The 23,941-nt window shown below is 43.0% G+C and overlaps 1 protein-coding gene across 1 annotated transcript in view; it reads left to right on the forward strand.

The window, feature by feature from the left end:
• The first annotated feature begins 233 nt into the window (after positions 1-233).
• The window catches only part of LOC136610155 (disintegrin and metalloproteinase domain-containing protein 9-like), a 56,723-nt gene continuing 33,015 nt past the window's right edge, over positions 234-23,941 (forward strand). Inside the window, exons 1-8 of the mRNA XM_066589403.1 lie at positions 234-430; positions 11,073-11,193; positions 12,156-12,211; positions 15,884-15,945; positions 17,437-17,512; positions 21,264-21,340; positions 21,514-21,618; positions 21,965-22,130. Coding sequence (XP_066445500.1) covers positions 350-430; positions 11,073-11,193; positions 12,156-12,211; positions 15,884-15,945; positions 17,437-17,512; positions 21,264-21,340; positions 21,514-21,618; positions 21,965-22,130 — 744 coding nt within the window. The 5' untranslated portion in view covers positions 234-349. The remainder of the gene's footprint in view (positions 431-11,072; positions 11,194-12,155; positions 12,212-15,883; positions 15,946-17,436; positions 17,513-21,263; positions 21,341-21,513; positions 21,619-21,964; positions 22,131-23,941) is intronic.

Genomic DNA, 23,941 nt, shown 5'->3' on the forward strand with positions numbered 1-23,941 from the left:
GAATGCCAGTCTCCTGGGTACATTCATATTTCTAGGTGGGAGACCTGGAATCAGCAGCTATCAGATTTATGGCATATACTTTTGATATCAATACCATTCAGTTCTGGAGAATGCTATTTTTGATAAAGAATATATTTTTTTGACAAAAATGTCATTCTGATATATAACATTTTGTGACACAAAAAAAGCATTTTGTAGCAAATTCAACTGGTGTCTGATACATACCTGTGGGAGAAACAATTTCATAGTGTTTGTTGTCTTCCTCTAGGTAATAATCCCAAAATGGAGTCTCATCTCCCTCCAGATCTGTTGGAATCTGCCCGGTAGGTGCCTCCTGAATCCTCGCCGAATGATGACAAGAGAGGATGAGCAGTACGAACAAAAGAGATTTTGGTTCTACAATTCAGCATTCCGCTATGTCTGCCTGGAAGTATGGCCACTTATCTCACTATGGGTGGCTTCACACGGGCGAAAGCAGAAATATGCTCGCTGCAGGGTATTTGCGCATGAACGGGGTTTGAAGAGGACCATAATCAGTGAGATGCGTGCGCCTGTGCATATTACTGTACTTTCTACGCGAGGTTAGTTTACACGTGCACGTGACGCACCCTTTTTGTGGAATTTAATGGCTGTTTAATCCTAAGAACTTCCGTCTGCCTTCTTTTTCCTGCGCCTACTGTTTTGTGCATGCACGAAATGCACACGCAAAACGTGCTTATGAGAACAAGCCCATTAAAAGCAATAGGTTCTATTCTCTGTGTATAGCGTGCGCAGATTTTGCGTGCTCAAAAATATGCGCAAACACACCTGTGTGACATCACCCCACGATCAAAGCAGTCCCAATACACATGCAATACAGCTGTGTAAATGAAACCACTCTAAGGCGCAGTTCACACCCGGCAGATTCCCAACGTAAATGTCGCGGTTTGGCCGCAGCAAAAAACCGCGACAATTCCGCCGGGAGAACCGCCGCCGCGGCTTTGAAGCGGCTCAGCCGCTCGCTCTTCCGCTGCGGCTGCGCTCTCCTCTATGGGAAATAAAAAAGAAATAGACATGCTGCGTTTGACTAAACCGCGGCTGCGCTCGGCAAAGCCGCACCGCAGCGGCAGTTTCTGCCGGATTAACCGCAGCGGATTGGCCGTCCCGTGTGGACGAGATTTCTGAGAAATCTCGTCCACTCGGCTGGCTAATCCCGAGATTCCGCACGAAATTTCCGCGGCAAATCCGCCGCGTGTGAACCCAGCCTTAGGCCGTCTGCATATGGGGGGATTTTTGAAGCAGAATCCGCGGTGGGCATACGTACCACGGGTCCGCAGCAAATACCATCCATAGCATGCTATGGGAAATCGATTCTTCCTGCACACAAGCGGAAATCAATTTTGTTTTTGCTTGCGGAGGAAAAAAATATCACAGCATACCCCATTTTTGCGTGGATTCTGCGCAGATGGCTTCCATTGGAGTCAATGAAAGCCGTCTGACCCGAGGCCCTTCTGCAATGACATTGAGGAAAGGTCGCAGGTACCCGTGTCATGGCCGAGCGATGGTGCGAGAAAAGTGAACATTTAAAAAAGGTTTGCACATACGCTCGTGTGAAAGGGGCCCTCAAATACCCCAGGGCGCATGCATCTGTGAGATTCCGACCCTCTCATACGAGTTTCACGCGCGATAGAGGATCAGAAGTGTTTGGCATCTCACTGGCATGCACATCGCCCAGCATGCGAGGCATTACAGGTCCCATTAAAATTAACAAGTGATGCGTTAAAGCGTGCCACGGGAAAATATAGTTAGTGTCTACGGCTCCATTCAGAAGAACGCACAAATATTGCGCAATTTTCTTGGTCGTGTGAAACTGCCTTAACTAGGTTGAGTTGTAATTCCGTGGCCTGAATGTCCCTATACACTATTAATATATCCAAATGTATTAACAGGTTGGACTTTGAAATGGAAGAATGTGTATGTGTAGCCATATGGGCGCCATATCAGTGACAATATTCATACGTGACGCCTCACGCCTTGTGGCGCAGTGATGTCACCACTAAACATGCACATAAAGTGGCGACCTGCCGTCTATGACAGCTGGCAATGAAGAGGTTAAATGGCAGCTGTGAACAATTTTGTCCAATGATGGTAAGATTTGGCCGATATAAATCAATATTCCCCATTATAGATAAAACACGGAGGAACATAGCGCCAATACTTGTGCTGCGTGCGAGAAATGGCGAAAAAAAAATACTTACAGCAACCGCCATCAGGCAAACTGCCAGCACCAACCGTGCAGACATGTCTGCCAACTATCAGTGGTCACCCACGGCAACGGGACGGTCAGCATCACATGACCTACCTGCAGAGGGCGGAGCTACAGATGTAAACACTGCAAAACACATCGGGAGGGAGATGAGCAGCAAATGTCTGATGGAAATAAAGGCCTCATTCCCGCTAGAATCATGTACAACATACATGTTGGCGTGTCAGTATTGTGTGCCCCATGCTGTCTCTGTATTTTCCATTCTTAGGGCGGCTTCAGACTTACATATGTGCAGATATGCCCACTTTGGCGTATTTGCGTAGTGAACGTGGTTCAAGGAGGTAGATTTGCGCGTGTATTGGTGCATAGTAATGTACTTTTTGCGCACGCAAGGTCAGTTCACACGCACGACACATTTGATTTAGAAGACTATTTAGCCTTATGCGCAGTGTATAGCGCATTTGCGCGCCTCCCGTAGACTTCTATGTGGTCCTTGGTGCACAAATGCGCAGATAGAGCAGCGGCTATTTTTTTGCACAAGCATGAAATACATGTGCAAAACATGGTCATGACATCGGACCCATCGACATCTACGGATTCTATTCTTTGCGCATATATGTTACACGCAAAGAAAACACATGCAAATACGTCCGTCTGAAGAAGCCCTTCTCATCAGCAGCCTTCTATTACATATTGCAGATACAGATATAAATATGTGATACAAGTGTGTACTGATATAAGATACAGACACGTATATACATCCGTTTTTAAGCACCATTAAAGGGGTCTTCCAAAATAAAACATCTATCGCCACTCTACAGGGTGATTGTCGAACCCTGATATATCACTAAAACATGGAGGTCCCGTCCCTGCCCTCATGTTTATTGGCTTGTCTTCCTCATCTTATGCTTTGTAATGCTATATTCACACAGGCCAGCGCGATAACGCCCAAAGATATAACATGGTGCGAGGGGAAAAAAAAATATCGGAGTATGTTCTATCTTTGGGCGTTCCCTCTGAACATGTTCCCCGAGCGAACGAACAAACTCAGACATTGTTCACTCATTCAAACTACAAATCAGTTGGTGCAAACGGACCCTTAGGGCGCCTTCACACTTGTGAGAAAATCGAGCGTTTCTTGAGCGATGCGAGAGTGAGTGAAAACGCAGAATTATGAAACCAGTGATTTTCACTCATGTAATGTTGTGCAGAAAAATAAATCGTTGCGTCTTTTCTTTCTGCGTTTTTTATTTATCTTCCTTGTTTCTCTTCTTTTTATCGCACTTTATCGAACTTGCGATTTTCGTGCGATCTGTTTTTAACATAAGAAAGTCCTATTGACCTTCATGTGAAAAAAAAACACGCAAGAAAATCGCAAGTGGCAGTGATGTTTTTGCGAGAAAAAGCAGCGCTGACACTCAAAGATCTGGGTAAAATAGTCGCGACTTTGCCACGATTCTCTCGCAGCGATATCGTGATCGCCACTGTGAAGGAGCCCTTAGGCCGCTGTCACACAAGTGGTTTTTTTCAGCATTTATCGCGCCATTTGAAACGTCCGCTAAAACCGCTGTGAAACACCTCAATTTATTTCAATGGGGCTTCTCAGAAGCACTATAAGAATGCCGTCTGCTGTATTTTAGCGCATTTCAGCTATTTTTATTGCACCGCATCACCCATTGCAATGATGAAGTATATTAAAAACGTACGGTATAAAGAACACACATACGTAAATATGATGGAGGGGCGTAAACCTACAGCCCCGCCATGTAAAAGACGCTAAAGCTACGGTAATAATAGCTGTTGGGTCATGTGATGTGGAATAAGTCACATGACACACATGCTGGGCAACTGACTGCCTCCTCGGGCCTGGCACCAGCGTCGGCCATGTTAGCGGCGCTGATTCTTGTGGCGCTGATAGGTCTGTCGGTATGTTTATTCCTGTAGCACAGCATACATAGAAAAATCTCCTAGGGGTCCCAATTATGAGCCGCTGTGAGGAGAGGCCATCGGTGTTTGACCGCTTCCCTCCGCTGATTGATGTGGCCTCAGTTATACCTTGGTGGCCTATCCTATGGAAAAATCCCCCAAATATCATTTAACGGGAACCTGTCACGTCCCCACAGCGCCACAAACTAAGTTATGGTGCTGTTAGGCGACGTGACGGGGACCTGGTGATGTATTTTTCATGCCCCCATGATCTAGTGATGCCACCATGAAGTTGGCTTGCGGCACGATAATCGTTCCCGTGCATTCGTTCTCTTATAGACTTGTATGGAAAAGCGCCCGCATGGGTATCTGAAAAGAGACAGATTTTTCCGCGCTGCTCGATCTTCACCGGGTGACAACGCTGGATCACAAGTGAGTATAAACCATACATCACCCGGCTCCACGTTACCTCCCCTAACAGCGCCATAACGTTGTTTACACTACTGTAGGGACGGGACAGGTTCCCTTTAAGGAGCCTTTCCACATGGATTCCATAAATACATCAAAAGTCCTGTGGCCCCAAAAAATTTAAGTGGGGTGTAATGTGAAAAAAAGCAAATGCATCATTCCTCAGGGAGGGGGGGTTGATTTTGTGGCGTTCAGGGAACAGTAAAAATGACATGTTAACCTCAGTCAGTACCATTCAGACACTACAATGCTAATACTTTAAAAACAATGAAAACCCTTTATTTAAAAAAAAAAAATTCTCAACTTATTCAGGGCGCCAAACCTTATTTTTCTGTCGCTATCGATGTGTGAGGGCTCATTTTTTTTGCAGGGCAAGCTGTAGTTTTCATTGCTACCATTTTTGAATATACAGAACTTTTGATTATTTTTATTCAACTTTTATTAAGGGGCAGGGTGACCAAAAAAAACACAATTCTAGCATTACGCATATTTGTTTTTTGACAGTTTTCATGGCGTTAGATTTTTCAATTTCTTTATATACGTATTTAAAAATTTTATTTCACTTCAAATGTAAATTAGTTTTTTAGTTCCCTTAGGCCGAATGCACACGGGCGGATTGGTATTGTGGAATCTGAAGTGGGCGCTCTGGATTCCGCAGAAAATACTGCCCTTAGCATGCTAAGGGAAAACGTGTTTTCCTGCCCATGAGCAGAAATCAATTGCGTTGTACGCAGGGTAACTCCCTCCCCCTTCCTTTTTTCCTGCTGCCCATAGAAGTCTATGGGAGTTTGTTGCATATCACGTTGACAGATAGGGCAAGTATATTTTACATGAAAAAAAATGTGAGTCGCATTTTAGGTGCGTTTTTTAATGTGCCGAAATACCTGCGTAAATATGGTCATGTGAATAAGCCCTAAAGCCCATGACCAAGCGCCATAAATTTACTGTACTTTGTCCTTAACCCCTTAAGGACACGGCCTATTTTGGCGTTGAGGACCAAACGATTTCTTGTAGATTTTAATCTCCATTTTTCAAAAGCCGTAACTTTTTTATTTTTCCGTCAAACATATAAGGGCTTGTTTTTTGCGTGGCGAACTGTAGTTTTTATCAGTGCCATTTTTGGGTACATGGACTATATTGTAAAACTTTTATTATTTTTTTATGATCGCAGGGAGAGAAAACGCATCAATTCTGCCATAGATTTTTTTTTTAAAGTGTTAATTATGCAGCATAAATGACACACTACATTTTTTTCTGCGAGCCGGTACGGTTACAACGATACCAAAATTCTTATTTTTTTTTTAGGTTTTTCCACTTTTCTCCTATAAAAACCCTTTTTTTGGAAAAAAAATTTTCTAAATCGCTGCATTCAAAGACCTATAGCTTTTTTATTTTTTCATGGATGGAGCTCTGTGAGGGCCTATTTTTTGCGAGACGAGCTGTAGTTTTATTGGTACTATTTTGGGGTACATACTTTTTTTTATCACTTTTATTGCGTTTTTTTGGGTGGCAAAATGCTTAAAATTAGCATCTTGCCTCAGTTTTTTTGCGTTTTTTTTATGCTTTTTGTTGTGCAGGATAAAAAGCGTGTTCAATTTATTGTACTTGTCCTGACAGACATGGCGATACCAAATATGTGAGATTTTTTTATGCTAATATGAGAAAAAGCATAAAAAAGGGTTTTTTTTCATTTTAATTTTTTGTACATTATTTTGATCTTTTTTTTTTACACTATTTTTGTCCCTCTGGGGGATTTTAACTGTAGCACCATGGAGCGCGCTCCCTCTGTGAACCCTTTCCCTGCCACGATCTACTTAGATTGCGTCAGGGAAGGGGTTAACAGCAGAGGGGGCGCATCTCTGATGCACCCCGCTGTTGCAGTGAGAGGCCGGCTATCAGTGACAGATGGCTCTCACTGCTGGATAGCGCAACATCTGTCATGATCTCGCGCTATTCCTATGATGTAAGGGTACTTCATTTTGCGGGAAGTACCCTTACTTCATATGGAGGGAAGGGGTTAAGGGGTTAATTCTTGGAAAAACCCTTTAAGACAAAAAAAGCCCCCAAAAAGTTATTGTAAAGGCTAGAAAATGTTCTGTACAGTTTTTTTATGACATGTTAAGTGTCAAGTTCAACTTTGCTACATCTGTACAACAACTTAGAGATGTGTGCTGCCAGCTCAAGCAGTCAGCAGTGTCTCTTGCAGTCAGCGATTGCTCAGCAAACTGACTACATCTAATGTATCACAGTGAGGCATGCTGGAAAATTACACTTTGATATCTTTTTTAATCCCACCCACACAAGTCAACCATACCGAGGACGGGGCACGTGGGCACATGAAGAAACTGTACATGTAATAAGTTATTTCCAAACAAAATCTTTCAAAGAATACAACAACATACATATTCCAGTTACTTTATCCAAGTTCGTAAAATGATACAACCGGAATAATCACGTAGTGTGAGTAACATCCATCAGTGGATTAAAACACTGGAATTAGGAGAAACGGCATGACCACACAGCAGCAGCAATGGAAGCAGGAAAGATGGCGGACCCCAGTTGTATTCAATGCATTAGTTTTAAACAAACCATATTATTTCCATGATTTTTTTTACATTTTGGGCTACTTTGTTTATTTTACGGTGATAGTGGGCAACTTTAGATGGGCTGTCCAGTTGTAAAACACTGATGACTTTTCTGTAGGATAGACTATTAATTATAGATCAGCAGGATTCTACTACTCGAGACTCCTGCTGATTGGCTGTTCGCTGGGCCAGTTTATTTGTGCACTGAGCTGATTTCTGCAGAAAGCAGACTGCGCCGTTCCCACTGCAGTGGCTGGGCTTGGTGTTACAGGCCAAGTTCCCATTGAAATTAATAGGATCCCTGCCTGTAATACCAAGTCTGACCCCTACATTGGAATTGAGCTGTCTGCTTTCCGTTGACCTGAAGAACAGCTGATCAGCAGGGTTTGCTGCTAATGGATCCCCTCCAATCTAGGCTAGGTCAGCAATAGTTTACAACTGGACAACACCTTTAAGTTTAATTTAAACTTTTTTTTAAGAGTTTAGAAAAATACTTTACCAGTGTACTGAGCTCCTCCTGCCTTTTATGCATTAAACATAAAATCTTTTCTTGGCAAAAGTACTTTAAAGTGGAGCATCATAAACAGTGTTATTCCTTTGGAAGCAGGAATATTGTATTTGGCATGAGATGGCACTGTGAGTTCATTTAATATAATAGAAAACTGAATAAAGTGCCATGGGGGAGCACAAGATTGGTACATTACACACGGCTTACTTTTCTCTGCAAACAATCATTCTAGATATCACTCTTTCATTGGCAAAACTCCCATCCTGTCAGTAGATCATAGATGGACAATAGGCCTCTTTCCATGTGTTTAAAGTACCCTGCAGGCATCACAGAAGTCCCATACATGGTATATAACAACACTAGTTTAAGCTAGGTGCACACTAACCATAAGGGCAATTCGCTGTCCGATGCACATTGATATGCATAGGCATCTCCTATTTTTCATCTGTGAAATGGACAGGAACATGACATGACATGACATCGATACGTGTGAGAAAACATGCATGTGTATAGCGCCATAAGCTATAATGGGGCCATGGGATGTCTGTGGAATTACGCTGACCCCAAAACAAGCTAGAGTGCCAGAGGCCTTAATCAGTAAGATCTAAGACTATACATCTGGAAAGTGACCCAGTCAACCTGCAGTGATACCCTCGAGTTCATTCTCCCCAAAACATTTTTAATACAGGTACAGAAGGGGGTAAGAGGGGAGTGTAAAAGCTTAGGGATATAGACTTTTGAGCTCGAGGGGAAGTAAAACAAGAGTGCACAAAAATCCAGAAAACAATAGCAAGAAGCAAGACAAAACAAGATGAGCCAAGAGAGCCATGTTGTTGGCATCACCGAGCAGAGTTTTTGATGGCCCTGTATTGGGTGGAAGATTGGCATATCTCCCAGTGGGACCTGATGGATACAAAGGTTGAGGAACAGTGAAACAGAGAAAAAGTGAGATCTTCCATGTGTATAATATCATCAGCCCTTGCAATGAATCCTAATTATTTAACTAATTATATGGAGGATCCCTGCTTCCCCAGGGGATTGGTATGCATCACCTAGCAAAATTCGGTATCAAGTCACTGAGTGAGTGCTATGAGGAAAGAGCTCCTAGTCAAGACAAGATGACATGCCAGTAAGTTTTCATGCTATTCTCTGGACCTCTGACCAAAATTGAGAAACTATATTAAAAAACTCACAGAAAACTGTAATTTTTAAGGAACCTAAGGTACATCGGAGTTGCAGCGCCAGCAGATATAGGAAACGGATGGGATGAGGGTATGTAAATTTCAGAGGAACACGATACCAATGGGAGAGTAGTTTGTAGCCAGCTTCCCAGAATCTGGAACTGATAGTCATGGTTTGTTATCTGTGAGAAGCTATACAAAAGAGACATTCAGTGTCTTGTATTTAGACATACTGCTCTTAAAGTGAAACACTGTAAGTTTCCATATACAGCTAGTTTATATTTCAAATTGGACAAAGAGATTCCCAATATATTAGTGCTAGCCTACACATGTCTTAGGGCTCAGTCACATGGGCGTTTATACATGAACATGGATTTACCGACTTGTTTCACATGATTAGCGGCTTGAAAAAGACCATAATTGGTCGAAACGTTGCCTCTTTTTAAAGTGATGAAACAATAAAAGTTTTACTTTTATAATATTTTGAAGCACCTGTTATGCTGCCACCTCTTTTCTATATATTTGATTGGTCTTGGGTTGATGGTCTACAACCTAGAGGTTGGTTTGGCATGTTCTGTGCACTTTTCTGACGCACAAAAAAATCCTTTTTTCTCCTCCTCCGGTCTGACTTGGTCGTCTGGGGTTGATTTGAGTGCTGCTGATATATTATTTTCCTGGTTGTTTTCTGTACATGTGCGCTCAATGGGGCCGGCAGCAGCAGCACCAGCCCCATTGAGAACACATACTAAGGATCATTCTCTTCTGCCACAGCTGTCACAGCTGTGGCAGAGGAGAACAATGTTCTCCCATTGAATTCAATGGAGTCGGCAATACAGCCGGCTCCATTGAAAGCAATGGGCTGTCGGCAAGCGCTGTATTAATTTTCGGGGAAGGGCTTCAAACAGAAGCCCTTCCCTGAAAACCATCCTAAAAAAGTGTAAAAAAAAAAAAAAAAGCTATACTCACCTCTCTGCAGCTGCCGGGGCTCAGCCACGTCCAGCCGGCTTTCAGTAGTATTCAGCAGGTGGGGATTTAAAATCCCCGGCTGCTGAATGGGCTGCCTCTGATTGGTCACAGTGCTCAGCCAATCAGAGGCAGCTCTCAGCTATTGAATGACAGCTGAGAGCCGCCTCTGATTGGTCACAGCGCTCAGCCAATCAGAGGCAGCACTCACTTAGCCATTCATGAATTCATGAGTTCAGCTGCAGAGAGGTGAGTATAGATTTTTTTTTTTTTTTTTACACTTTTTTTGGATGGTTTTAAGGGAAGGGCTTATATTTGAAGCCATTCCCTGAAAATTAATACAGTGCTTGCCGGCAGCCCATTGCTTTCAATGGAGCCAGCTGTAAAAAAAACACAAATCAAATTAACCTGATGTATATATAAACTTTTGATATTCAAACTAGATGGGCTCATCCAAAAAGGATGGGCCCCATCCAATATAGTTTGTACACCGCTATTCGTATATACTCAGTAGGATTTTTTTCCTTTGGCTCAATGCATTTCAATTGGACCTCACAATTCTTCAGGAACATGTGTTTCTTATGTGTGTGGGATAGCCGAGCAAGGGAATTGCACTACTTGTGGAAGGAATGGACTCGCAGACAAAATGTAGCAGTTGGTGAGAAGAATATCCAGCACCTAGCTCTGGTCGAGGCTCACAAAATTCTGCTACCACCCTTCAAATAAAACTAGGTTTGATGAAGAACTTCATGAAAGCGATGGACCGGACCTCGCCAGCTGTCCGATACCTTCATGAAAAATTCACTTGATTGGATTTATTTCCAGACAACTGTGATATGGTTAGTGATGAACATGGCGAAAGTTTTCATCAAGATATCGCAACAATAGAAAAGAAATACCAGGGAAAATGGTCCATTACCATGCTGGCTGACCACTGCTGGACACTCCACAGAGATGCTGTACAAGAAATAGGCAAACAAATTTAAGACGTAGTCTATGACTTGATTTTTTACAGGTATTAACCATAGGCCTACATGCAATTTGTGTTGTAAGAACATCTAACCTCCTGCACTGTCCTATGTTGCCCTTTAATATCTTGTGGGTACCATCTAAAGAGGGTTTTGATTATCTGCTAGAAGCACTGAGAGCACGGGATTATATATTTTTTTATGACTGTAGTAATATATCCCTGTTAGGTGGTGAAAAGTCACGACTTGCTTTTTGTAGAAGATATTGAAATTGTGGAAGGTGAAGTAGACAGTCCTCACTGGAATGAGAGTCAACCTGAAGACAGTGATCTATTGCCGTACACAGAAGGTACAAATCTGAAAACTGCAGGCAAATTAATCAATATTAAAAAACTTATTTGGTTAGGTCTATGCAATCTGTACATGGACATACAGATGGGATATTCATCTGTTTAGTGCTATTCTTTAAATAATGATGATTCAGAAGAACAGGAATGCTTCTTTGAAGTGAGAACACCAATGTGGATCAGAATACCAATAATATTACCACCTAGGTGAGTTTTCAGTTTTGAGCTCATCTTTAGATAACAATTACCATTAGGCTGGGTTCACACAGGGCAGATTTGCTGCAGTTTTGTCGCGGATTGCCGTTGCATATCCGCACTGCGGCAAAACCGCTGCGTTTGCAGTGCAATGCAGCACAAATGAGATTTGCCAAAAAGCTGTTCTCACAGGACGGATTTTTTCCGCACAGCCGCAGTGCGGAAATGCAACTGCGTCGCGGTTTTAAAAGATGCAGCATGTTCATTCTTTGGTCTTTTCCGCAGCGCTTTTTTGTCCATTGACCTCTATGGACGCAGCCAAAACCACACCAAATACGCGACAAAAAGTAAAAAAGCGCTGCGGATTTTTCCGCACGAAAATCCGCAGCAAAATCCACAAGCCCAAATTAACCTTTGAAGCGGTTTTGCCGCAGAAGCAGTTCTTCTGCGGCAAAACCGCGGCAAAAAGTGGCAAATCTGCCCTGTGTGAACCCAGCCTTATAATTCTTAGAATTACTACAATAAAAAAGATTTTTTTTTACAAAAAATTAAAGGGACTCCTCCATCAGGTGTTGCACCTCCTCAAATCATAGCCCACCCCCAGTCTCTAGCTGATTGATGCTTGCTCCAGCACAGGGTGCCCTAATATGATAGTAATGGAGTAATCCCATCTTCCACAGCATATACCATAAATGCCAGCTGTAAACAGGTCCTGTCTCTGAAACCCACTGATTTTTACTGTGTCAGTACTGCTTTATCTGTCTTTTAGATGTCAACCGCATAGTGATCCCCATATTGATGGAGAAGACCAATAACAGTTCTAAAGTAAGTTTATTCCAAACTATATCATAGATACAGTTACTTCTACTACATACATATCAATTAGTATAGCATTCAAGTGAATGGCCAGCTATGCAATGTATGGATGAAAAGGTTCGGCCAAAGTGGGCGCTGCTCGCACAAAGTGCTCCCAGTACTTACTGATAAAGAGGGTCCAAGGAGGAGACCCCACCAATGATGCTCATGTGCCCTAAGGTGCATGTAGACAGGGTTTTCTTCAACCCCTTTTAAAGAGCTTTTAGCTTTTAATAAGTATTGTCAAATTAAGATTGAGCATTGTGATATAGACTCTGTTTCAATGTGGACATTGTCAATCATGGATGCGCCAGAGGAAATAATGTCCCCCATCTACATAGAACATGTACATGTCTACTTTTAATTTTACCAACATCTTATTACACAAACAAGATTCAGTATCATCAATAATATCTAATAGGTCATTTATGAATTAACATATAAGAAATGGACATAGTGGCAAATGATAAGCTCCAAAATCAGCTTCAAATAGGGGTATCATCTACAGGCGGTGGTAAGAAATCTGCTGCTCATCCGCATCAAAATCTACACCAAATTTCCTACATGTGAAACCCTCAAAGTAGCCTCTTTGGGATAGCAACGACGAGTGTGGTAATATTCATTGACATACATAAGTGTGAACTGTGTGAGAGGGAGGTACATATGGATGAGAAATGCAAACAGACAAGTATATGAATGAGTTAAAAAAAAGTCACTCTTGAAATGGTGGAGTTATGGCCTCCCGCAAACCAGGATGAGGTACAGAATTGGTATACATGTATCTACAAAATATCCTATCCTCTCTAAATTCTGAATGGCTGAATGGGAAATAAAATGTACATGTGGTGCACAAACGGTGTCTTCAGATCTAAGATCCCAACTTCAACATGTCCAGTCTCTAGCGTACCACCTTCATGACAGTGCCACTACTACTGTAGTGGCCTGGAGTTAGGGCCCCCACAGCACTTAGGTAGCTACTTCATGTGGTATGTCTATGTTTTTCTATATGTGTATGTCTGTACTGCTAATTGTGGTTGTTATGTGATTGGCCTACCCAGGTCACCAACAGGTCTCTGTCTGGTGTCAGTGTCAATTAACCTGTGTATGTCTGTGCCCGGTTCACCCTAGCCTATTCTGTGCCTTGTCAGTCATCCCTGCCTAACCCAGGTTTGGTTAGGGAGAGGAGTTAGGGTAAGCGGAGGCCTAAGGCAGATTGAGTGAAAGAAGGAGAGGGGAGAGTCGAGCTGAGGCTCAGACCAGCCAGTCTGAGTTAAGCACTAGAGATGAGCGAGCATACTTGTCCGAGCTTGATACTCGTTCGAGTATTAGGGTGTTCGAGATGCTCGTTACTCGTAACGAGTACCACGCGATGTTCGAGTCACTTTCATTTTCTTCCCTGAGAAATTTGCGCGCTTTTCTGGCCAATAGAAAGACAGCGAAGGCATTACAGCTTCCCCCTGCGACGTTCAAGCCCTATACCACCCCCCTGCAGTGAGTGGCTGGCGAGATTAGGTGTCACCCGAGTATTAAAATCTGCCCCTCCCGCGGCTCGCCACAGATGCATTCTGACATAGAGGAGGGAAAGTGGTGTTGATGCCGGAGCTGCTATGAATTGTCGGGAAGGGCTTAAATATATAAGCCCTTCCCTGCAATTCATCCAGAAAAGTGTTAAAATAAAATATATATATATATATGCTCACCTGCTCCCGGCAGCCGGAGTTCCGCACAGCCGGCCTGCAGTGGGTGTGAAGGGGGTGTGAGTCAGACCTGCCCCCTGATTGGCTCAGCGCTCCCTCCTGGTTCCCGGCAGAGCATTGCTTTCTCTACGAAGGGCTTTAAATCCCCGCCTCCAGAAACACACGTGCCTTCAGCCAATCACAGCCAATGACAATGATGTCATTGAATGGCTGTGATTGGCTGTGTTTCTGGAGGCGGGGATTTCAAGCCCTGCGTCCAGAAAGCAATGCTCTGCCGGGAACCAGGAGGGAGCGACAGCCTGCAGGAGCGCCGCAGAACGTCAGAAAAAGTGAGTAATGATTTTTATTCTTTGCTCCACTGTATTCCCGGCGTATAAGGTGACAGTTGGGGGGTCGTCTTATACGCCCCGTCGCCTTATACGCCGGTATATATTTTTATTGTAACACATTTCTGGATGAATTGCAGGGAAGGGCTTATATATTTAAGCCCTTCCCGACAATTCATCCCCGCGCACGCCGGCAGCCCATTGCTTTCAATGGAGGCGGCTGTATTGCTGGCTCCATTGAATTCAATGGGCAAACATCGTTCTTCTCTGCCACAGCTGTTACAGCTATGGCAGAGGAGAACGATCTTTATGCTGACAGTGCGGGGGGGGGGGGCCCACTCTTGCCGCTATTGTGGCTTAATAGTGGGACCTGGGAACTTGACATGCAGCCCAACACGTAGCCCCTCGCCTGCCCTATCCGTTGCTGTGTCGTTCCCATCACTTTCTTGAATTGCCCAGATTTTCACAAAGAAAACCTTAGCGAGCATCGGCGATATACAAAAATGCTCGGGTCACCCATTGACTTCAATGGGGTTCGTTACTCGAAACGAACCCTCGAGCATTGCGAAAATTTTGTCCCGAGTAACAAGCATCCGGTGCTCGCATTTTGGTGCTCGCTCATCTCTATTAAGCACCGGTCCAGCTCGGCTTAACCTAGGCAAGTTCTCTTCAGCTAAAGTTTGGATGCTAGTTGTGGAGCCAGCCCTCAGAGAGTCTTGTTTCTCCCTGCTTTCCTCTCTAAGCCAGGGCAGACCCCGCAGAATCTGGATGGAGAGCAGCCATTTCAACTGTGAGTTACCTTGTCCCTGCAAAAGCAGAAGTTAGTGAGACCACAGGACAGCCTGCTCCACTCCCTCCATTCCTCCACAAGTAATCCTCCAACGTCACAAGCTTGGACCTAAGCTCAAGAGCTTTACCCTTGAAAAGAAAGAGAGTTGAGGAAAGACTGTACTTCATTCTGAGTGACTGGAAAGTGTTGAAACGGTTACCAAGTATTCAATTGACAACAGTGAACTGTATCATCAAACTACCAGCTTTAAGTAAACTGTGTGCCTTCAGATTACTACTACCTATGCAGACTGGTTTCTTTATTTTAACGGTACATTACATTAAAAGACACTGGCGTCACATGACATCTACACCATCGTTATCGCTGACAGCCTTTTGTGTAATTCGCCTGCTGCATGAGCATCATTCTTGGTATAGTAGCCATCACTGTGACACAAGCTGTAGTCAGAGTACCCACTCAAGCTACTCCTGCCAGCTTCAGCCCACTGCACTATTCATAGTAGTAATCACTCTTCATAGTCATAGACAACATGCTTACTGCCTCATGCTTCTACACTGATCCCTGCTCCAGATGGTGCATTTAACTTCCTCTTCTTGTATCAAGGTCTATCATTAGAGAAAATACTGATAGCAGTGGTTGGTGGGACCATGCATTTAGCGAATAGCATATCTACCAAAATAGTGCCCCACTGCAGTCAGAGAAAGTTGTTACTCGAAGGAAAAAGCTCAGATCTCCTTGTGGATGGTTCACCTCTGCATACCAGTATCTACCAGTATTACTCATGGGTGTTATAACAAGGTCTTTTTGGCTTTCCTATAAAAATGTATAGGAGCTGTCGTATATGATCACCCTGGACAAGAACCAATATATTTTACATCTGGTGCGCAATTCGTGAGTATTTAACTACTTTGGATACATTTTGTTTACTATTAACAACATAAAGTCTCAGCAAAAAGTGTTGTATGCACAGAATAGATTTAGTCTTTAATGACCAGAGTGCTTCAGTTCTACAGGAACAGACACTTTTTAGCGATTTTATGCATGTGGTGGTTTAACCCTTTCCAATCCACTGTCTGACATCTTAAGACATTAGGATTTATGACTTTACAGCTCTGATGTTGAAAGACGTCTGTCTGGGTTCTCTTACTGTATATTGCCAGCCTCTCTGTTGTCAGAGCCTATCCAATGTGTCACCTCATGCAGTACTGGCTTTAGCCAGCATAGAGCGCCATTGTATAACAGCAGAAAAAGAGTAAGCCTCCTAGGAAAACCAAGATACAAATTGGATTGGAAAGGGTTAATGGATTTTTTTTCTTTTGAGCAAATGAGATTATTTTTTTATGTTTTATAAGTGGTCTTGTGTACAAAACGAAAAAATATATATAGGTCTTTATTTTTGAAAATGGTATATTTATTGTAAAATAAAGTATAGGAATGGGTTCCCAATTTTGTTTGGGTCATTTTGATATATAACTTGTATAGTCTGGAATCACAGGATGGCAACAGTTTGGGTGGGTTGGCATGGGTCATGGGTTTTTCTCTCTTTTTTTCTTATTTATCTTTGTTTTATTCTAGATTTTTGTAAATTTTATAACATGTGTCTCCCATGATGTCATAAGATCTCTGGGGGACATTCATAATGTAATTAGTTTTTCTTATTTTGCAGTTTTCCACTATAACTGGGGTATCCTATGAAGTGCTCATTGAATGCGATACATGCTGCAAAAGAGAAGGCAGCTGTGGTTATAAACTACTTCGGTCTTCTTCTAAGGGTCTCTAGCAATGTCTGACAGCAGGCATCCACCATGCTCCTACTAGACTGCAGGGACCAGTGCTTTAAACCTGTGCTGTGCATTTATAATGGCATGGGTTTAAAGCCCAGGATCAACTGTCAACATGACAGTGCTCGATTCTAATCAGATTAAGGAGATTGTCCCAAAAATGACTTATACCAAGTCGGATCAAACCTTCACCAATACCAGAATGGACAGCTCCCATGCTTAACCTTCAGAGTGTCTTATGTGTGGCCACGCTTTACTGAAATGAATAGGAGTTACCTAAAGTGAGTGAGAGCACTATGGACACTTCACCATTAATGATTGGCACTTCTCTGTTTTTTGGATCAGTAGTTTTGTCATTAGCTTGCCCCTTGATCACCATAATGGGCAAGAATGTGTCATTGCCAACCATTAACGAAGTGCTTACATAGCAATTTTCTATTGAAATGTATGGGTTACAGATACAGACATCAACTAGTGCTCGAAGTTCCCCAGCTGACTCACAGTTTTTTCCTTTTATACAAACTTTTTAGATTTTCAGAACTATTTTTCATGTGGTTTATGTGTCGTAAAATAAAAATATGAACTACTGCTTTCAATACAGGTTGCTTACGACACCAGACTTCAGAGTGTTTTCACATGAGAGCCAACAGTTATATTCCTATGAACCTCACATTCCTGTAAGTGGTTTCCAACTTTTACTTATATAACCAATAACTGGTGATTTTGTAAAAAGGTTTTATGGCATGATATAAATTTGGTGAATAGCACACATAGTACTTTTAAAGGGTTATACAAGGCTACAAAAATGGTCCGCTTTTTTCCAGAAAGTGCTATTGTTACTTTTATAGAACTGAAGTACAATACCAGACAATGCCCATGGACAATGGTGCTGTGTCTGGAGGAAAAGTTGACTCTTTTTTTAATCTCATACATTTGCTTTGAAGTCTCTGTTGAAAATACATACAATATATACTCTTATACAGTGGGGAAAAAAAGTATTTAGTTAGATACCAATTGTACAAGTTCTCCGTACACATGAAAGAATGAATAGGGCCATGTATCATGAGATTTTGAGTGCAAACCTCCTTCTATCAGCAAGGGCACTGAAGATGAAATGTGGTTGGGTCTTTCAGCATGAAAATGATCCCAAGCACACCGCCAGGGCAATGAAGGAGTGGCTTCGTAAGAAGCATTTTAAGGTCCTGGAGTGGCCTAGCCAGTCTCCAGATCTCAACCCTATAGAAAACCTTTGGAAGGAGTTGAAAGTCCATGTTGCCCAGCGACAGCCCCAAAACATCACTGCTCTTGAGGAGATCTGCATGGAGGAATGGGCCAACATACCACCAACAGTGTGTGCCAACCTTGTGAGGACTTACAGAAAACGTTTGACCTCTGTCATTGCCAATAAAGGATATATAACAAAGCATTGAGATGAACTTTTGTTTTTGACCAAATACTTATTTTCCACCATAATGTGCAAATAAATTCATTAAAAATCAGACAATGTGATTTTCTGGATGTGTTTTCTCATGTTGTCTCTCTCATAGTTGAGGTCTACCTATGATGTCAATTACAGGCCTCTCTCATCTTTTTAAGTGGGAGAACTTGTACAATTGGTATCTGACTAAATACTTTTTTCCCCACTGTATATGCCATACATACTGGATAAACTTCAGGTGTGATTGGTGCAAGACCAACCATTGAAATTCCCACCGATCCCAAGTACAGAGGTACTCAATACCCATTACCAGAGAAGTAGCTGTGTGTGGGTGGTCACTGTATATTAAAGGGTGAGCGTACTTAGTTATGTACATCCCATAGACTTCAAGGACATAGAAAAATTTGTAACACATTACAGTACGATGCTGAGAAAAAAGTCAACAAATAATTTTGCTGTTCATCCTCTGCATATTTGCTGCAGATTTGGGGAACAGAAAAGTCCTTTACATTTGAACATACCTTAAAGGGGTGGTCTCGCGAAACCAAGTGGGGTTATACACTTCCGTATGGCCATATTAATGCACTTTGTAATGTACATCGTGCATTAAATATGAGCCATACAGAAGTTATTCCACTTACCTGCTCCGTTGCTAGCGTCCTCGTCTCCATGGTTCCGTCTAAATTCGCTGGCGGCTTGCTTTTTTAGACGCGCTTGCGCAGTCCGGTCTTCTGCTCTCAGCACGATCCGCTTCAGTGTGTTAGACGCTACAGCTCTTCTGCGCATGCGCAGAAGAGCTGTAACCTCTCGGGAGCACGCTGGAGCGGCCATTCTGCTACCATCCTCTGTTAGAGGAAGGTGCAGAGCCGCCCAGCCGAGAAGCCCAGCCGAGCGGAGACGAGAAGCCCAGCCGAGCGGAGACGAGAAGCCCAGCCGAGAAGCCCTGCCTAGAAGCCGCCCATGTAAGTGAGGGGTCGGGGGTGATGTGTTAGCCTACCGCCCTGCCCTGTAGCCTACCGCCCTGCCCCGTAGCCTACCGCCCTGCCCCGTAGCCCACCGCCCTGCCCCGTAGCCCACCGCCCGGCCCCTGAGCCCACCGCCGTGCCCCGGAGCCCACCGCCGTGCCCCCGAGCCTGCCGCCGTGCTGCCCGAGCCTGCCGCCGTGCCCCCGAGCCTGCCGCCATGCCCCCGATGCTGCCCCCGATGCTGCCCGAGCCTCCCGCCGCCGTGCCCCCGATGCTGCCCGAGCCTCCCGCCGCCGTGCCCCCGATGCTGCCCGAGCCTCCCGCCGCCATGCCCCCGATGCTGCCCGAGCCTCCCCCCGATGCTGCCCCCGATGCTGCCCGAGCCTCCCGCCGCCGTGCCCCCGATGCTGCCCGAGCCTCCCGCCGCCGGGACACACACACAGACAGACACACACACACAGACAGACATATATATAGACAGACAGACATATATATAGACAGACAGACAGACACACACACACACAGACAGACAGACATATATATATACACAGACAGACAGACAGAGATATATATATATATATATATACACACAGACAGACATATATATATATATATATATATATATATACACAGACAGACACACACACAGACATATATATATATATATATATATATACACAGACAGACACACACACACACATATATATATATATATATACACAGACAGACACACACACACACACACACATACATATATATATATATATATATATATATATACACACACACACATATACAAACACGTGTGGGTATATATATATATGTGTGTGTATATATATATAATGTGTGTGTATATATACACTCACGAATACGCGTATGCGTATACTCGTACACACGTATACTATATATATATCTCTCTATATATCTATATCTATATATAGATATATAGAGATATATATATAAAAGATGTGTACACGCATATATACACACACACATTATATATATATATATATATATATATATATACACATACACATATATACACACGCATATAAAAAAACACGTGTGGGTATGTGTGTGTATATATATATATATATATATATATATATATATAATGTGTGTGTGTATATACACTCACGAATACGCGTATGCGTATACTCATACACATGTATACTATATATATCTATCTATATATATAGATATATATATAAAATGTGTACACGCATATATACACACACATATATATTTAGGTGAAAAAACTATTTCATCTAAAACAGTGGAAAGTGAATTGCAGGGAGGCATTACAGTACCTTCTGCTGAGAATTCAGCACTGGACAGCTCCCTGCTATTACGAAGCCTGGGTTACTTGTGCAGGGGGAAAGGATCAGCACTGGACAGCTCCCTGCTAATACGAAGCGTGACCGGCGTCTCGGGAGCGAGCACGTCGGGCTGAAGCAAGCGCAGGGAGAAGAAGCGGCGGCCATCTTTGGGAAACTTTTTATAAGTTCATGAAACGCCAGAACTGTAAGTAGGAACCGGCTTTAAAAGCCATTTACATTGGTACTTAGTAATGTATGCTGAAGAAGGGGGACTGGGCAAAAAAAATATTTCACTGCTGCCTCGAGACATCTCCTTTAAAGGTTTTTTCCATGACTTAAAGTTGCTTGCCAACCACTCTGTCCTTCCTGGTTGCTGTTGACCAGGACATGTGACTGCTGCAGCCAATCCCTGGCTATAGAAGATCACTGCTGTGGCCAGTGATTGGTTTCAATAGTCACATGTCCTGGTCAACAACTACGAAGGACACAGTGGTTGGGAAGTAATTTTAAGTCATGGGAAAACCCCTTTAACGGAGAGTGAATGTTCAGACGAGCAATTTCTCTAACAAGAGCAGGAACTAAGCACTCCATTCTGTAATCATGCAAAAACCCTTGATGGCTAGTTTTTGGTATACTACTTCTGTGCCTATACATTGTCTTACACTTTGGTTCTAGTTATACATTACTCTGTTTCTCCTTCCTTTAGACCATGTGCTATTATCAAGGATACATAGAAGATCATCCGCACTCAGCAGCAGCTATAAACATTTGTTCTGGACTTAGGTAACCAAACCTATCTTCTTTGGCAGTTTTCAACTACTTCACGTAAGCAGTGGGAGGGGCAGGATATAATAAAATGAAGCTCCACCTCTGACTAATATTGACAATTTAGTCAACAATTGGAAAATTGAACCATTTAATATACTTTTATCTTTATTGCTCATTACTCTACACAGTATATTACAAAGTTCCCATGGGAACCATCAACAAGCAGACAGGCTGCTTCTAATGGGTCATGGTAATATTGGGTATTCATGTTCTACTGAGCTGGACTGCCGTGTGTAATTATGTGTTAATGAATAACCTATCCAGAACAGTACATATGCCCTTATGCAGTTAATGGGTAATAACAATAAGAAAGGCCCTAACAGCAGCTTTCCTGCTCGCTGATGGTTTCCAGGTAGCAATATGATTTTTTTATATACTGCATGACTTGATAGTACTGAGAAAAAAAGTGAAAATAGAAAAAATGTACTGGAGTTGTGCTAATAAGATGCTGCATATTGCATTTTATCTTTATATAAGTGGAGCTACGCTTAAACATATGTGATGGGGATATACTATAGTTAAGCATTTCATGGGTGTTCATGTTAGACATTTGACTCTCCCTATGTCTTCTCACTATAGGGGAACCATGTACACCGATCAGTTTATGTACATAATTGAGCCTGATGGACCTCTGATGGATTTCAGGCACCACGTGTATAATATAGAAGCTTCTGAGCCGGAATTAAAATGTGACCTAAACATATCCAGCCTGGTAACTGTGGGAGCAAGCATGGATATTGCAAAGGTACAGTATATTATCCTTCTCGTGTACAGAGCCTTTCATCATAGTTGACTGGAAATGAAAGAACTCGAGGCATACAGTGATTTATCCAACTGCAAAAGCTATTGAATGGCTCGGTCATGTGATATTACTGTCATAACGGAGGAGTCCTCCCTGCAGCCCAGGCATCACAATGGATGGAAGAATACTTTTTGCAATTAGATGGCTAACCCATTGTCATCCTTGAGTCTTTCAGATATCTGGTAGGACTACAAATCCCAACCTCACCTCCGCCTCTCCATGCATGCCGATACTAGTTGTTCCCTAGAGCCTAGACATTGACAGGAGGCAGCAAAGTTTCTGAAAGTAATACATAGACTTCCAAGACTCAACATAGCATCTCTAGTCCTACTTACTGCTTCACAGCCGTGCTCTATGCCTTATTGCATTAACCAAATATGTAGTCCCCACATGAATTATTCTTTCTACCACCTGCATCCTCCATTGTTGCTACTTGGCTTTCAAATCACACAGTTCACAACCGTATAGTTTAAGGGGCCTTTCATAAGGGATGGAATTAGTCCGCACGGACATTTCTGCGTCACAATGTTATCCCTATGGGGTTTCAAAAACCCACACCTGCGCATCTTTACTTCAAAACCGCAATAGTAGATTCCACAGCGGAAAAGGTTTCGGCTTCGGAATTAAGGACATCTTGCAGAATATAACATACAGGAAATGTAATTTGGCAATAAAAGTCTGTGTAAAAAAACTCAAGAAATACCGCAAGATGCAGAATGCATTCTGCAGTTAAAAACGCAACGAATTCCCTACAAATTGACAAAATCCACATCTGTGCTACGTCCTGCGGACAGTTCTGTCCTATGTGAAAAGTTCCCATTTGGGACTTCTATAAATTTATGATAGATGCAGGTCCCACCTCTTCTATGGGAGCTCCAAAAACACAGTAGCAGAGCAGGCAGACTTGGTTATCTTTGTAACTCCCATAGAAGTAAATGTCGAGAGCTTTGCATGTGCAGCCACCCCTTCATTGATAGCGGCTGTAAGATGGGGATCAATGGACCCCTGCTCTCAAGATAGATGTACATCCCACTTCTACCCTGTGGATATGCCATAAATGTCCCAGATAGGAATACCCTTTAAGCTTGTCTGTTCCTCTCTCATGATTGTCGAGTTGGAATATTCTCGCCATAGCGAGTGAGGACATGCAGGAATTATGCGGTCTGATTACTACAGTCCGGTGCCTCACTGTTGCAGAGCAGAAACTGCTGCAAGATTATTTCTAAGTAATTTGCAAGACTGGCATAAATGGCACAAGACTGGCACAATATACCATAATAACTTCCTCAAATATTTAGAATCATAGAATGGTAGAGTTGGAAGGGACCTCCAGGGTCATCGCGTCCAACCCCCTGCTCAGTGCAGGATTCACTAAACCATCCCAGACAGATATTTGTCCAGCCTTCGTTTGAATACCTACATTGATGGAGAACTCACCACCTCCCGTGGTAACCTGTTCCACTCATTGATCACCCTCACTGTCAGAAAGTTTTTCTAATATCTAATTTGTGTCTCCTCCCTTTTAGTTTCATTGTCAGGGTAATTTCTGCGTACAGCACAAATCAGGCCCACCCCAATGCCCCGCTGCCGGCGGTAAAGAAGAGACACCACACACGGAGGTCTGGTATAGTTCCTCACACGGGGACATGACTGCGCACTTTATTACAGATTACATGGGGCCTTATAACCTTTGGTCTCATCACTAGGAATGGGTGATGGGCTCATTGGCTCAAATTCACCGCATAACCATATAT

The sequence above is a fragment of the Eleutherodactylus coqui genome, chromosome 2 (assembly GCF_035609145.1).
Source record: "Eleutherodactylus coqui strain aEleCoq1 chromosome 2, aEleCoq1.hap1, whole genome shotgun sequence".
Lineage (NCBI taxonomy): Eukaryota > Metazoa > Chordata > Amphibia > Anura > Eleutherodactylidae > Eleutherodactylus > Eleutherodactylus coqui.